Source organism: Betta splendens, chromosome 22 (assembly GCF_900634795.4).
Source record: "Betta splendens chromosome 22, fBetSpl5.4, whole genome shotgun sequence".
Classification (NCBI taxonomy): Eukaryota; Metazoa; Chordata; class Actinopteri; order Anabantiformes; family Osphronemidae; genus Betta; species Betta splendens.
The window spans coordinates 703,024-719,646 of NC_040900.2; the positions used below are offsets into that span (position 1 = coordinate 703,024).

The 16,623-nt window shown below is 45.9% G+C and overlaps 1 protein-coding gene across 6 annotated transcripts in view; it reads right to left on the bottom strand.

The window, feature by feature from the left end:
• LOC114847951 (neuronal PAS domain-containing protein 3) overlaps positions 1 to 16,623 on the bottom strand; it is a 153,755-nt gene that overhangs the window by 17,014 nt on the left and 120,118 nt on the right. For 5 of the 6 annotated variants that reach the window (XM_055505465.1, XM_055505462.1, XM_055505464.1 and 2 more), the window contains 2 exons: positions 12,878 to 13,058; positions 3,044 to 3,168 (listed from right to left, as the gene is read on the bottom strand). In XM_055505465.1, the coding sequence (XP_055361440.1) occupies positions 3,044 to 3,168; positions 12,878 to 13,058 (306 nt within the window). The remainder of the gene's footprint in view (positions 1 to 3,043; positions 3,169 to 12,877; positions 13,059 to 16,623) is intronic. The other variant, XM_029137953.3, reaches the window with a different exon arrangement.

Here is a 16,623-nt window from a genome sequence, read left to right on the forward strand (position 1 = left end):
AGAATCAGAGTAACTCTATTAATATTAGAGAAAACATCAATTACTTTTAGTTTTGTGATCTCTCGTTGCTCTACTGACAAAACAAAACAATATCCTAATTGTGTAAAGTAATGGAAACCAGTAAACTCCTCATCTCCCCTGAACTATGAAATTAGTTACAAGGCTCCCAAGGGGTTCCCGGCCTTTCAAAGTAAAAGTGCTACTGCATAATTTATGTAACAGTTTATGAATTTTAACCTGAAATAATTAAAACCAGTCTCTTCATTTGCAAGAACCGCGCAGCATTTTCACATTTTACATTTTCTTAAACTCTTTTTTTTTTTTACAATAGTGACCTTATTAATTACAGCAAACAATACACAATTTAAAGGTAATAAAATAATCAAATACAATAAAATCAAATGGAATAAACAAAAATCAAATGGAAATAATACATTACAAAACCAAATACATAATTATAAGTTGGCAGGGGAACTTGTAAACAGCTCTTATGAATGTGTTAATTCTTTTTTTTAATTTTATAGTGGTCTTGAAGAAGTGATGTAAAAGTTTAGCTCGACTAAAAACAGATTAATATTTGGGGTAGACTTAGAAAGAGGTTATTGAAAATATGACACACTGAACGAATTGTTTTATAATATCTTTAACATCAAATGACGTGTTTCATTTGTACTATACTTCTCTGTGTCTTTCCAAAACAACCAAACAGCATGGACACTTACGAAACAGATGCATGATAGACTCTGGTTCAGTTTTACAGAATATACAGGTCACATCAATAAATAGAGAGTCTAATATTACAAGGGTAAATATTGTTTTTAAAATGCAACTCTTTGACCATGACAATATTGGAAGGGTGACAATCAAACTTTTTTCCAATTTATTTTACTCAACTGGGAGTTCCAGAGGAATTTCCCTTTAGGTATAAAATTCAGACCTTGTAGATGTCTTCTTATCTTCTCCATAAGCTATATGTGCATTTCTTGTTTGAACATTACTAACCATTAGCCTGGGCTCTTGTATAACAATATTTTTATATGCTAAATGACATTTCATTAGTTCAATTACAGCTTTGGGAATGGCTCTTTTAACCAAGAAAAATTCTTTAAAGTTTAAAGGGAAAGGGCATATTTTTAGAAAGTCATATTCAAACATCTTACATGTATCATCAAGCTAATAAGTAAATAAATTATACCCTTTTCAATCCAGCTTTTGCCCGAGGAGTTCTGTTAGTACCGTAAACATAGCAAATGATAAACTACTGATTATCAACCATCAAAATCAACCATCATAATAAATTTGTTAAACAACACCATAACTCCTGCAGAATGTTTTGTACCATGCAAAATCTCTTTAAACCTTCCAAATTTTGTTTCTTAAGTAATGCATTAGTGGAGCTTATCCATTCTTTCTGTGCTTTCCGGTGACAGCAGTGTGAAGAGGCTGATGATGATTTCCTTTCCTATATCTTCTGCCAAACGCTCTTTCATTCCATAAAACCATAGGTTCCGACGCCTTCGGTAACGCTCAACTTCATCAGATCTTTCCTGTAAATGCGTCACTCTAAACCCACTCATTTCAGCTGTTCATACGCAATACTGATAGTTTCTGTATTTTTGGAGATTTTCTGTTCAAAAGTAGTGAATAGATTTGTCAAATCCGCAACTGCTTTGAGAATATCAGGATTGGAAATGTCCTCAGCTACCTCACTACATTTCTCTTTTGGTTTCTTCGGTTCTGGACTTTGGGTTAGAGTAACAAGAAAGGGTGTACACAAAAGTTCAAAACTGACCGTATCTGTTCCGGAAGCTTTGTAAAATCCTTTTTAGACTCTCTTTTTGTCATCGTGAAGTAAGAAATGAAGGTTCAGCCTTTACTTTTCCAGCTGGTGCAGCTGTTATTTTGGCGCTCACTGCAAACTGATACTGACTAATGCCAGGTTCAATGTTGCACAGCATGCATTCATCTGATGATTGAATGATGTCCGAACATTAGCCGCGTACGCACAGTTTACACACACGCGTTACTATGAGGATGAAGGCATCGCGTTTTCTACTGCACCTGAACTCCTCCTCCAGACCTGAAGCAGCCTGTGTCTCTCCCTGCAGCTCGGTGTGTGTCTGGTAATATATTCATGCGTGTGTGTGAATATTTATGTGCCTATTGTGATTTGCATTATTCTGCCAGGTGGAACCTAATCGACCAAACATGCACTGGGTGCTGCTATCTGGGCACTAGCGTCGGACTCATGGTGCTGATGCGACACCTTCAGAGTTTTTTTAAAACACAACCCTTCATTAATAGGAACAGTGAAATTAAAACAAGGCTAATCTAACGATACAAACCATGACACCAGAGGAGCTGTAACTCCATCGGACATTTTTATTATTACTGATGCTGTAGAATCTGTGCTGTACATACGGTAGTCTATGTTCTAGGGAGCAGGAACAAGAGTTACATGGATTTGAATGATTTTCTTTGTGGACTTGGAATAAGACAAACAAACCTCACTTTATATTGTATATAAGCAAATGTTTCATATTGTCTATAGTGCACAAAGAGAAAACCATTAAAGCACAATAACTAACCAGAATGAACACAAACACACGGAGCAGCCGTTCGCCCACGGTGGGATTACTAATTTCCATATGGATCGCTTCATTAGATGACAGATAATAAGCCTATAAGCCAGTGGCTAATGTATTCTAGGTGGTCACATCAGCTAATCCTGTCTTCACAGGAAGTGAAGTGAGAGTCAGGGTGGGAAGGTTTAGCATGTTAATGCTGCTTCCTGCAGTGACACACAACATAGTGATCACAGGTGCTCCACCTGACACGACTCCAGCCGCCGGCGTAGCGCTCACTGGGTTTGTGACTCTGGGTTTGTGTGTGCTGAGATCACAGCATCCAAACAGGGCAGCCATTAACCAGTTGTGGATGTGCTGAGGCTGGTGTAGTGTGGTGCATCAGATGTTATAAAGATCAACCTCTCTTATATAAGACTGCTCATGTCTGTGCAGACTGCGTGTAACTGTGGTCTTACTCTGACCTTGTACCCTGAGGACTTGATGTGCACCCCTCTCTTCGTGAGCGTCGACTTCATCCGGATGAAGAAGGATCGTTCCAGGGTGTTATCAGGAGCCAGGAGGCTGGGACTGCTGGACTCCACTGGGAGAAAAACACAAAAATCAAATCCACTTAATACAGACATGATCAATTCAAAAAACGGGGTGGGTTTAATTGGTGTAAAACAAATAAGTACAGTCGCTGTCAGCAGATCAGTCAACCAATAACAGCTGCCATCAAACTGTTCATCATCTCAAAACAGCTCATGCCATCAAACAGCGACGTGTCAAAACACTTCAAGAGAGAAAGACGAGTGGAAGCAGGCGTCCAGGAGCAAATTAAAGGTTTGTTAGGGACAAATACTAGTTTAGCCTAAAAGCTGTAATCTTATGTCAAACAGCTGTCAAAATAAAAGTCCCATCTGTTTGTTGAATGACTGATATCATTTCACCAAAATAAAAGAATAAAAACAAAACACTGGGTGGGATTTGCAGTGCAACCAGGTCTGTGACAGCCTCGTCCTTCACTGCACACTCCCACACAGGAAGTGATACCCCCCCCCCCTCCCCCAGCACCCAATCAGAAAGCAGCAGCGGTTACTGAAGGTGAGACGCTTCATTTGTCAGCTGCCATCAGCTCCCAGGATTCTACTGCATATTCATAACTTCTCCATCCATCAGCAGGAGTGATGTGAGGACAGACAGCTGGGAAACGCCCGTCTCACCACGCACGCACGCACGCACACAAACTTTATGCTGCAGGGGGCATTTCCCCTCAAACCACTGAAGTCTCCTATTGACTACAAGCAAATGAAGCCTGGGTGTCATCACTGAATGAACAGGGAGAGGGTGTAAAGCCCTGAACTAGCACACACAAACAGCCACAACCACCACCTGTCGGCTCAGACACATGTGGGTACATCTGTCACTGGGTGCGTAGCGTATCTGACACAGGAGCATAAATCAGCCTCAGCACCGACCTTCTGGGTCCAAAACGACGTCACCCGCTCGTCCTCTGTCAGAGCGGCTGCTGCTGTTAGAGGTGAACAACAGAAACATTTCTGTGCCAACCTGATTCTCACACTCGCAACAATCACAGGTTTTAACAAATAAACCAGATCATTGCACTACTTCAATCAGAAGTCAAATGCACAAAAGCCAGAGCTGAAAACCAAACAGCTTCAAACTTCTGATAAACACGAGTCACAATCGATTCATTGTAGGCACCTTAACAAAGGCCGTTACTACAACAGCATTTTTGTCTCCAGGAGTCTTTAATCTGTGTGTGTGTGTGTGTGTGTGTGTGTGTGTGTGTGTGTGTGTGTGTGTGTGTGTGTGTGTGTGTGTGTGTGTGTGTGTGTTAATGCTGCTCTACTGACACTGAGGATGTGTGTGTGAGAACAGGTCTCTGGTGAATGTGTTGGTTTGATCAGCGCTGATACGTGTTGACAACGTCTAATCTGAAAAAATTGAAAGAAATGAATTAATATGCAAATTCATCCTTTATAATATAAACGTCCTTGAAGAAAAAGAGAGAGACACAAAGAGGGGAGGAGAGGGAGGGTGCGATGGAGGGAGGCAGGGAGGGAGGAAAAGAAAAGAAGAGATGGGCAGAGAATAGGGAATGAAGGGTGGAGACAAGGAAGTGGCTAAGAAAAGAAACCAAGAGAAAGAACAGGAAAATGAAAGCACTGGAATAAAAGAAAGTAAAAGAATTAACAGTGAGAAATGAAGAAGAAAAAGGCAGTGCTAAAGTGGATAGAAAGAGAAAGAGAAGGAGGGAAACAAAGAATAAGAGTAGGAAACATGATGAAAAAGAAAAAGAAAGCCACCGAGTAGGAGAAACTTCCCAAGAGGAGCTACTGTACATGCTCTCGTCCTCCTCCATCCCTCCATCGTTTCCTCTCAGGAAATCAGCTGCTGATCTGACAGAGGAGTAAAGATGATGGAGGAAGAGAAGAAACAGAGCAGAGGGACGAAAGATGAATGAATGACAACCCTGTCCCTCCCTCCTCTGTGTTATTCGCTTTGAATTAATGGGATTAGTTTCCCCAAGAAACACAAACAGGATCCGGGCTTAACTGTCAGACACTTTCATTTCTATACACACAAGAATAGAGCGATAAAGAAGCCTAGAGGAGAAGAGGAAGACGAGGAGAAGGAAGAGGAAAGGAAGCAGGAATGAAGAGAGAAGATCCAAACGAACAGGAGATGAAGATGAGGAGGAGGAGGAGAAGAATAAAGAGAAGAGGAGGAACAACATCCTCAGTAAATACAGGGAAAGAAGAACAGGAAGAGAAGAGGAAGTGAAGAAGACGAGCAAGAACGATGAGGTGAACAAACAGGAAGCACTGAAAACCAGAAGAAGAAAAGACGGAGGAGGAGGAGGACAGAGGACAGAGGGGGGAGGTGGAGGACGAGGAAGAGGAGAAGGATGAGGAGGAAGAGCAGGTGGAGGAGGACAGAGGACAGAGGGCGGAGGTGGAGGACGAGGACGAGGAAGAGGAGGAGGAGAAGGATGAGGAGGAAGAGCAGGTGGAGGAGGAGGAGGACAGAGGGGGGAGGTGGAGGACGAGGAAGAGGAGGAGGATGAGGAGGAAGAGAAGAAGGAGGAGGAGGAGGAGGAGGAGGAGGAGGACCACGCGGGATCCAGAGGTGTTTTCTCATTCTGCTCGCTGAGCGCTCGACGCCACGTCGTCTTTGGGGACGACGCTCCTACAAGACAAAGATTAGCGCTACAAAGGCAGCAGGTGGCTGCCGGCGCCGCGACTCTGGGACCTAATTATCTACGGCACAGAAACTTCCCGTTTGAAGGACAAATGATTCATTAAAAAGAACAACTCACAGACGCCTGCGATCTTTGGACAATACCCACAGAGCCCAGGGTTTGTACGCACGCGTGTGCCGACGTCTCGGTGGAACGCTGCATCAATGTCAGAACCGTAGCAGCACAACGCGATAACCAGCTAACGCCGCGGCGGCGCCACGCGAGCTAGCTACAGCAAGGTCAGCGCGACCTCCAGGAAAGAAAGAACAACACAGGTCTGAGCGGAACCCACACTCTCACATGGGTCTGGTTTGGGTGCTGGAAGCTCCCTGGAGCAAGTGATGGCCATAGGACCCAGCGGGTCCAAGGGCCCGTTCCCAGTGGTGGCGAGGTCCAGGAAGCGCTGGGAGTAGAGTGGGAGGCGGGCTGAGATAGTTCTGGCCTGCTTCTGCTGCGGGGCCCGCCCTGCCTGTCCCAGCCAAAGGCAGGTTCTGATGCGAGGCCCGCCCTGTCCCAGCCAAAGGCAGGTTCTGCTTCGTTCCAGATGCATTATGGGAGTCCAAGCTCCAGGACACCATCGGAGCTTCTGTGGGGTCGGCGCTGATTTGGTGACGAAGGTGAACCGACCCAATAATAAATAAATATAAATAAAATAAATAAAATTTGCAAAGTAAATAAAAGCCAAACAAATGTAAAAATGCTGGAAAGCTTCTGTGAGCGGCGATTCCCATCTGCTCCACCACCCAACACCCTGTTTTCCATTTTTATGAGCGCTTTTTTTCATTCTATCATTTCTCCATCACTTCCTCGCGCATCGTCCTTTTACCCACAATGCACCGGCAGCCGGAGCTAGGGGAGATCAGAGCGGTGAGACGCAATCATGATAAATGTGCCGTCGCTGCCTGGCTCACACAAACACTCACACTGAAACAGGCGCATATATACGGCAGATGAAATGTAAATAAACACACACACCGCCAGCGTTGTCGCTGAAACTTTAATTGTGTAAACACTCTGTAACTGTCCTGTCAGATTCCTCCTCTCCCGCTCACTATCGCCTCCTCCACTGTAATTGAATTGCTATTGTCAGAGGGGAGGAGGCGAGACTTCCCTTATGAATACAACATGTTTCCTATCAGCCAGGATTTGACAAATTATGTCAGGAAGAAAAGCCAGAGTGATCTTTTTTTTGGGCCGCTGATGGAGGAGGGGGTGGAGGAGGGGGGGCAGCAGCAGCAGAGCAGCTCAGGACACTGATAAGGAAATGAAGGAGCGGACTGAAGACAGCGAGGATGGATGATTAGGGAGGAGGAGGAGGAGACGAGCAGCCTTCACGGTTTGGGTGTGAGCTGGTTCCCACAATGCAGCAGCCTGGGAAGCGAAGGTAACGAAAGGTAAAAGCCCCCTCCACTTCTCTACGCCCTCACCCCCACGCTGCTCCCCCTCCTCCCTTATGCAGCGATAAAAAAAGACTTTTATTTTGACAGTCTTATCAGGACAATGAGCTCAAATCAAACGGCTCTCTAATAGTCAGGAGACGCCTTGATCCCAGCTTTGCCCGTCTTCCTCTCGCTTTCTTGTCTTCCCTCTACGGAGACTCCCCCCCACCCCCACCCCCTCCCTCCCTGAGACGGGACTCGTCTAATCTGCCTTTAGCTTCTCCACTTCCTCTTTGGGGAACGGATCTACCTATGAAAAGCAAAGAGAGGAGGGAGGAGAGACCGTAATGCAGAGAGGACGAAGCCACGACGTATTAAAGAGGTGTCCACGTTCGTTTGCTCTGTGGTCTGATGGAAAACACAAACGCTGGAGTTCCAAGCCTTACAAAGCCTAAACTGTGGAGATAATTTACTCCACGAGACGGTGGTGGTGGCAGTGAAAAGGGGGATGCGAGCTTTTATTAAACAGGTGGAAATACACAAACCTGTGAACACACAACCTGTAATGTTTGAGGACAAACAGCAAATAAAAACAAACACTACAAACATCCCAAATATCAGATTTCCCACTGAGAGGAGAGACCCTGAAGGCAGCATCCAGAGTGCTGTGGCATTTACACTGAAAACAGCTCAGTCTCAGAACAAACAATGACTGTGTTTCACCAACAGGAAGCTGCGTGACGCCACCGACGTTGCTCAGGGTCTGTTTGTCTGCAGCGGGCCCGTTGGGTCGCTCAGAACCGCCATGCTGATCCAGGCTGGATGGATCACACGCTGGGGCCCCTACGTTTTCATGGGGTTTGAGAGGTCGTCAGGACCTCCGTCCTTCTGTCTGTGGGAAGAACCCTGGACAGGACGAAGCAGCAGCGCGGAGCCCTGTGTTTGTGTAATTGAATCCAGCCGCCGCCGCCGCCGCCGCCAGCGAGGGCGCAGATGGACGGACTGAGCAGATTAGCATCCGTAATCAGACCAAGGCGTGAGGAGGAATAGGCAGCGAGCCGTGCTCATGGAGCCGCTAAGCGCTTTCACACACACGTCGCTGTGTGATGAACACAAAGTGCGACTTATTGTCTCTGATCAGACAGAACAAACGCACACATGTCGCTTCGCATAAAGTCGCCTTCCACACTTCCACAGAGGCTTTGAAGACGCTCGACTGCGAACGGGCAAAGATGTGACGTGATGAGCTTTGGAGCGTGTTTCATTTAAGCCCGGTTCTGGGTTCTGGTCGGATTCAGCTTCAGTTCCTCAGTTTGTTGCTGAAGTTTTTCCTTTCCTGTCTTCATCACCCGCCTCCTTCGTAATCCGTCCCTAAATCAACCATCCTTCATCCTTCCTTTTTCTTGCGGCGGGGCCGCCCGGGCGGGAGTGGAGGGCGGAGTGCGGGCGGGAGGGCGGGCGTGCGGGAGGGCGGGAGGGCGGAGGGGAGGAGGTAGGGAGGAGGAAAGCAAAGAAAAGAAAGAAGGGAAGGAAGGGAGGAGGGAATGAGGAGGAAAGAAAGATCGTCTCCCTCTTCCTTCACTGTCCTTCCTTCCTTCCTTCCTTCCTTCCTTCCTTCCTTCCTTCCTTCCTTCCTTCCTTCCTTCCTTCCTTCCTTCCTTCCTTCCTTCCTCCCTCCCTCCATGTCTCCCTTATTTCCTTCCTTCCTCCTTCCCTCTTTGTCTCCCTTTGTTCCTTCCTTCTTTCCTCCCATTCTTCTTTCCTTCCATCTCCCCTGTTTGTCTCCCTTGCTTCCTTTTTGTCCTTCCATCCTTCTTCCCTCCCCTCCTCCATCCCTCCCTTATTTCCTTCCTTTGTTCCTTGATTCTTTCCTCACTTTCTTCTTTTTTTCCTTCTTCCCTCTTTGACTTCCTTCCTTCCTTCCTTCCTTCCTTCCTTCCTTCCTTCCTTCCTTCCTTCCTTCCTTCCTTCCTTCCTTCCTTCTCTCCCATTCGCTGTAACACAACAGGTCTCTCTTGCTCTCTTTAAATCTCTCTTTAAATTAAAAGTTCAACGCTGGACCTTGAGAAGTTCTCGCCTTATCACGGTCGTGACAGACAGATAGAGAGCAGCTCCTTATTTGCCGTCCAGAGCCGCCCTGTCCTCTGCTGTCGTTATCTGAACAGCTCTGGCTTCTATTGTAAACAGCCCGTCCTCGTTGAGAAGCCTAATTAAAAACCTCTGCTAATAAAGGCCTCTGATTGGCCATTGTGTCTCTGAAGATTCCATTTAGAGCAGCGGTGAACGGGCGGCAGTTTCATAAAACTTAGCCAAATGGATCATTTTGCTTTAGTTATAATGTCCTACTCTGAAAAGTTCTTTGTTTGCCTCAAGTGCTTTTATTGCCTTTTTTTAAACACTCGTGACCATGAATTAATTACTTGACACTTTTACTGAATCCATTGTTGCTGCGTCTAGTGGATGTGAGGCTGATCTGCTGTCTGGAAGTCATGCAGCCAGTCTGACGAGGCTGCAGATGAGCTGTTTCATGTCTCTGCTGAAATCTACACATGCATCACATCTATAAACCTCTACACACGTTTAGGAAACTGAGTCAAACACATGTTTCACGTATCAACATCAGCGCTGTCCACAACCTCATGAAGCAGCGTTCTGTAGCACGCAGCTAACAGTAGATTAGCATTAGCATTATCTTACACTCCCGAAAGAATGATGTTTGTTCTATTAAGGTTTTGCTCCTTTAAAGGTGTTTGTGTTTTGTTGTAGGACATTTACTATATGGCTCAGAATGCTTCTGAACATGGATGACCGCCTGCTCTTGAACGCCTCGTGTGCAGACTCGTCAGTGGCAGCTGGTGACATGGACGCGATCAGCAGCAGATCTACAACAATCTGCTAACAGTAAACACAAAGGAAGGTTCTAAAGCCTGAGTCAGCAGCTCACAGGACTGTGAGCAGGTTCTAAAGCTGGTGACGCAACACTTGACTTGAGTGTGTAGAACAAGACATCACTGTGTTATATGTATCGCAACAGATTTGACCTTTGCCTCCTGTCGAGGACTCAAAGTGACATTTCAAATGCGAATATGAGGCACATACACTCACAGACGTGCACACACATACACACACTCACACACACATACGCACGCACGCACACACACACCCCGACTCGTCCTTGGGTAGCAGTTGCTGCCGACGGCGGCTCTAAATGACATTAAATGTAGGTGACTGTAAACTTGGGTAATTATGATAAATGTGAGCGATTATGACGAATTATGCCCCTCCATTGTGTTAATAGCATAATTAGCAACAATAATCAAAGACTTATGATGTTGAAATAAGGCGATGCCGCAGACAATTAGACCGCGAGGAGCTAATAATGGAGAACTTATGGTGTTTCCTGGAGGGCAGAAGCTCTGTTACTTCCTGAAGGACTTTGAAATTTGGGTGTTTTTCTAACTCACCCTCTGATGAGAAAATTGAAATAAATACTCAATTAAGTTCAAGCTTTTTAGTTTGACTGTGGCTGCAAATGGGAATCATGAAATGAGGAGTTTCAATGCTGGACGTTTTGACAAACAGGGGACGTTTCTGTTCTGTTTACATCGAAGTGGAGCTCAGTGTCCTGCAGGAGAAAGCTCTAGAGGAGTCAATAAACCCAGAAATGACTGAACAAATGCAGCCAAGCGTGATTGTCTGAGTCCGAGCATCTTAACCACAGGTAGAAGTGTTTTCAGGTCCTTCATCATCAGTCTGAGCAGACACCTCCAGCGAGGGAGCCAGCAGATCCATTAGAAGCGTTCCTCTGACCCTGAGCTGATGATATGTAATGAAGACACTTTAGTGAGAATAAGACCCACAGGCAGAGTTTTCCCTCCTCTCAGTCAGATGCTGAATTACACTCACGAGTCATAATTTCCCTCCACTCACCCTTCGCCGGAGCCTCTCAGCCCCAGTTTGACTGATATTAGTCAAATTGCGTCATGTGCTTTTAAAGATGACTCTCCTTAACTGCAAGAGGGTGTTGAAAGCAGCGTCGGGTTTCAAAGGAAGATCTCTCGCCTCCAAGGTCGTCTCATATTTTAACTCCAATTTCAATTCTTTATAAGCGTGACTGTAATTAACGCGATGGGGTCAGAGTCTGATGCATCACAGCGGCGCAGCCAGCGCACTAAGCACTTCTGCACTTCCTACTTTGAAACAAGCAACTTTGTGCTTGTTTTACCCAAAGGGCACAAGCTCAGCGCAGCAGGTCTCAAGCTCTGGAGTCGCTGGCGTGATGAGACGTGCTCTGTGTGAAAGCCCCACGTACATGTTCTCTCAGCGCTTTGATGAGATGGAGCCTCACGAGGTGAGTTTCTACGTTTGCCTTGAACTTGAACTAAAGCAAAAATGTTCACAGGCACAGTTCACACAAAGGGGAATGAACAGAAGCTCAAGGATAATCTGAGCCATCACATTTAATCTGGGCCAGAAATGATCCAGAACATGACTCCACGCGTCCTTTAGGTCCTACAGACGAAGCTGCACAGGCTTTACACCCTTAGCTCACGTTTGGATGCTGCTGTGCCCCAATGGAAACTTCAAAGACACAGAGATGAAAAAGCAGGACAAGAAATAAAGAAGCCTCATGGAGAACGAGGAGGAGGAGAAGTGAGCGATTGGACGCGTATTCAGGTACAGTCACTGTCTAGAGAGGAGGGTTGACTGATCGCTCCAGGGGAGTAATCTGATTACTGCCACACACGTGTTTACAGCCACCAGCAGCCACAGAGCAGCGATTGGGAACAGGCCCCGCCTCCAGCTGGGAAAACACCCGCCCCTTGTCTCTGGACTCGCTGCTGCTCATCCAGGTGTGTTGCCTGAATGCTGAGTGTTCATGTAGATTCAGACGTGTCTCGTATCGCCTGCCCCCCTCTTCTCTTCCTCACTTTGAACCCAGTCACAGTCTCTGTATCTTTCCATCTTAGGGCAGGTTAGCGCCAGGAATCACCCGTCGCTGCTTTTCACAGCGCAGACAAATTGACTCTGATGACTGCGTACATCTGCTCTTGTCTTGCGTCTGCAGTTTGGTGTGTTAGAGGTTTACAGAAAGTCAAAGAGAAAAAAAGAACAAAAACCTCAAATGTAGAACTCCAATTAATTTAAAGCCCTCCGCCTCCACACACACCCATCACCAGCACCAATCAGCCAAGAATAAATCCACAGCAGATCTAATTACGGCGCCGTCTCCGAAGACCCCGGCCGCCGTGAAGCCAATCTTCCCTTCCTTGTTTGAACAGGCTGATGAACTAAGGGACTCGATGGATATCAAGTCATTTTGTTTAATTTATAAATGGATTTTCCACTAATACTTAAATTATCATCAGCACGAGAGAGTGAGCGAGCAGCACACTGAAAAGCATTGGGGAGGAAAAAGTCTGGAGCATGTGATGCAGGAGAGGATGGAGGGAAAGACTAAAGGGGGGGGGGGGGGGGGGGGGGTCCCAGCGAGGAACGTGGTCTTTTATGTTTATGGCACCAAGCAGACAAACGCCCCAACGCTGGAGAAGCAGCGTCAGGGACAGATGGACGCAGACTGCAGGAAGACTGTGATCCACCTGTGGTCCAGTGAAACGCTGGAGCTCAGCTCAGCGTTTACACAGAGCAGCTCTCCCGTTTCCTACCTGGTTCTGGCGTCTCCGAGTGCGACGACGACGAAGCTGAGGACGCCCCGTCCTCGTTGACGGCGCCCTGGGACAGAGACATGCCTCGGCCCGGAGGCAGCTTCATGCCCAGCTGTTCTGCCATCTCCACGTGGTCGCCGGGGTGGATGTAGTCGAACACGCTGCTGCCCGTCAGCTCCACCTGCAGAGACATCAGAGAAGGTCACCGCCGCTCTCCTACCTCTTCAGATAACGTACTAACTACAGCTCAGCTTAGCTCAGTTTAGCTCATCTTTTCTTAGCTCAGCTTATCTTAGCTTATTTTAGCTCAGCTTAGTTTATCTTATTTTAGCTCAGCTTAGTTTATCTTATTTTAGCTCAGCTTATCTTATCTTATTTTAGCTCAGTTTAGCTCATCTTAGCTCAGCTTAGCTTATCTTATTTTAGCTCAGCTCAGCTCATCTTATTTTAGCTCAGTTTAGCTTATCTTATCTTATTTTAGCTCATCTTATTTTATCTTATTTTAGCTCATCTTATCTTATCTTATCTTATTTTAGCTCAGTTTAGCTTATCTTAGCTCAGCTTAGCTCATCTTATTTTAGCTCAGTTTAGCTTATCTTAGCTCAGCTTAGCTTATCTTATTTTAGCTCAGTTTAGCAAAGCTTATCTTAGCTCAGCTTATCTTATCTTATTCTAGCTCAGCTCAGCTCATCTTATTTTAGCTCAGTTTAGCTTATCTTATCTTATTTTAGCTCATCTTATTTTATCTTATTTTAGCTCAGCTTATCTTATCTTATTTTAGCTCAGCTCATCTTATTTTAGCTCAGTTTAGCTTATCTTAGCTCAGCTTAGCTTATCTTATTTTAGCTCAGTTTAGCAAAGCTTAGCTTAGCTCAGCTTATCTTATCTTATTCTAGCTCAGTTTAGCTCATCTTATCTTAGCTCAGCTTAGCTTATCTTATTTTAGCTCAGCTCAGCTCAGTTTAGCTCAGCTCATCTTAGCTTAGCTCTGCGGCTACGTAGAGACTTTGCAGTGACATACAGACATTTGCTTTGGTCCACTCTTCCTCCCACCCATCACCTCTTTGTCCTCCTCTCACACTTTTCCATATTGGCTGGATGTCAGCTACGTGTCCACTTTTCCCCCTTTCCCCCTTCCTCCTCCTTCTCTCCTAGTCTTGTCCTTCCTTTCCTACACATCATGCCTACTCGTCTTTTTCTTGTCTCTCATCCTCTTTGTCAACTTTGCATCCTCTCTGCCATGATCTTTCATTCCAGAGCAGCAGCTATTCTTTGTGGAACAAATGAATAACCTTGGTGTTACTGAACAAACACAAAGTCTCTTCACCTTAAAGACTCATTACCTGCGACAGAAGCGGATTTTTCTTTGTTAATTGGAGACGGGAAAAGGGAGTGTTGCCACGACAGCAGCCACACACACACACACACACACACACACACACACACACACACACACACACACACACACACACACACACACACACACACACACACACACACACACCTACATCACTAAATTTGTGTGTTTGAACAGCATCACGTGATGGTTTGTAGCGTTAACAGAAATGTTGTGCGTATCCACATGCTAATCAGGCTGTGTGTGTGTGTGAGTGTTTTTGGGGGTCCACTGGGACAAATGGGATTACATGGGTGTAATCCCTTTAATATGAAATCCCTTTAAGGCAATTTAGTCCCTCATAAAGTCTCATCTGGAGCAGAAAGCGGTGATTAAGAAATGAGGCTGATCATCACACACACACACACACACACACACACACACACACACACACACACACACACACACACACACACACACACACACACACACACACACACACACACTGGTGTTTACATGTTACAGTACTAATTGGATCCTTGCAGTAACACGCAGACTTTTAATCAATTAAAACTTGGAAGAAGTGTTTTACATAAAGTCGGTGGCGGAGCTCATTACACAGGGAACAATGCACCGACAGTCAAACTGTCGCCGTGACAACACTTTAACAGATTAACATACGAGCTGGGACCAGGGCCTGTTGAGTTGAAGCTGTAGGCTCAGAGGCTCCGAGTCATCGAAGGCCGGTGGGTTCAGCAGACAGAGCCGCACACGTAACACGATGAACCGGACCAGACACAGCTGTGTAACGTTGATGAGACGTGAAGGTCGAGTGCTGCCCACACAGTGACACAGTCATCGCATCCGTTTACGTCACGTGACATCTGTCATCGTGTTCCAAACTGCATTATGGTGACTTGGCAAATAAAGCCAGTGTGATTAAACACACACAGTTTGTGTCTGTGTTTCACCATCAGCCTCAAACCTTGGCAGCAGCAGCCTCCATACATCAACTCACCCTCCCAGCCTTCACACAGAGGTTTGAGAGGTTGGCCAAGTGATTTAATGCCATTATAAAGTTTCTTCCTACCTCACAGACTTTTGTCTTCACGAGGCAGCAGACAGACTCAGAGAGAAGACGCCAAATCAGATCCAGCTGCTGGCACATGATCAGAAGATGTTGGAAAGATAAATATGTTTTCAACTTGGTGCCTGCTGCCGATCCGGATCGCAGGTTTAGGAATTCTAACACGTTTACAGCTGCAAACACGGACATCTGGGAGTCAAATTATAGAGAAAGGCAGAGTGAGCGGAGCAGCGGAGCCAGGCTCCGGGTGGGCGGCCATCTGCCTGCACCGGCTGGGCCCGTCCGGGAAGTCCACACAGCAGTGGTGGTGGAGATTAAAGCATTAACGCGCCCAACGTGTCCGCGCACTAATAAACTCAACAGTCGCGTCAGGTCCAGGTCGTCTGTTTGAGAATCTTCAGATAAAACCTATTAAAAGGCAACTGAGACAGCGGCTTTATCGCGTCTCTCGCCTTCTTGACAAGGACATCAAGCGACAGAAGACAATAAGAGTGACGATGATAACCAAGTCCAGAACAAACAGAGAGAGAGAGAGGGGGGGGGGGCTTGTATCTGTCCTTCCACTCTATCAGTGTTTTTAAGGACAACTGCGTGTGTTACACCATCATTGTGTTTCCTGACCCTTCAGTGAAGGTGACCTGTCTGTCTAGTGCTGGTGAAAGCTCTAGTCGCAGTGACCAGACTTGTTTAAGGAAGTTGAGTCTTGTCAAAATAAGAGGCTGAACTTTGACTTATATTAGAAGACGGTTGACCTGCAGGTTGATGTACAACTAAGGTCCCTTAGCGTTTTACAGCAGACAGGGAACTGTTCATCTGACCCTGGATCAGCCGTCCACCTCTTGCTGGAACTGTTGATCCCATCCGTCGCTCGCTGTCGGGAAACACGGCCTCGTTCTTCATTGTGTTTCCTGACACGAGTGACACTTCTCACCCACAGACAATAAAGCTGCAGCTCAAAATAGATAAAATAAAGGCAAAAGCGTTTTTATGGCTGTGAAGGCAACAATTAAGACCTGCAAAACAAACCCATGCATAAACGTCATGAAGGCGGAGGCGGTCAGTTCCTATTAATCCTGATCTCACTGTGTGGATGCAAACGAGCCGCTGCGTCTTATCTCAGCCAACATAAACCCAGTCCTAATGTTAAACCGGATTTTAGAGCTTGTTACAAACACACGCCTCAAATAGTGAAAAACCTTTGTGTGACTTTGCAAAGTACTAATCAAATAAATTGATGTTGGCTCGCAGGGTTCAGAATTAATTACAGCATTAAACATCAGCTAAGTGGGGTAATATTCCAAGTTTGATAGTGCATAATGAGCG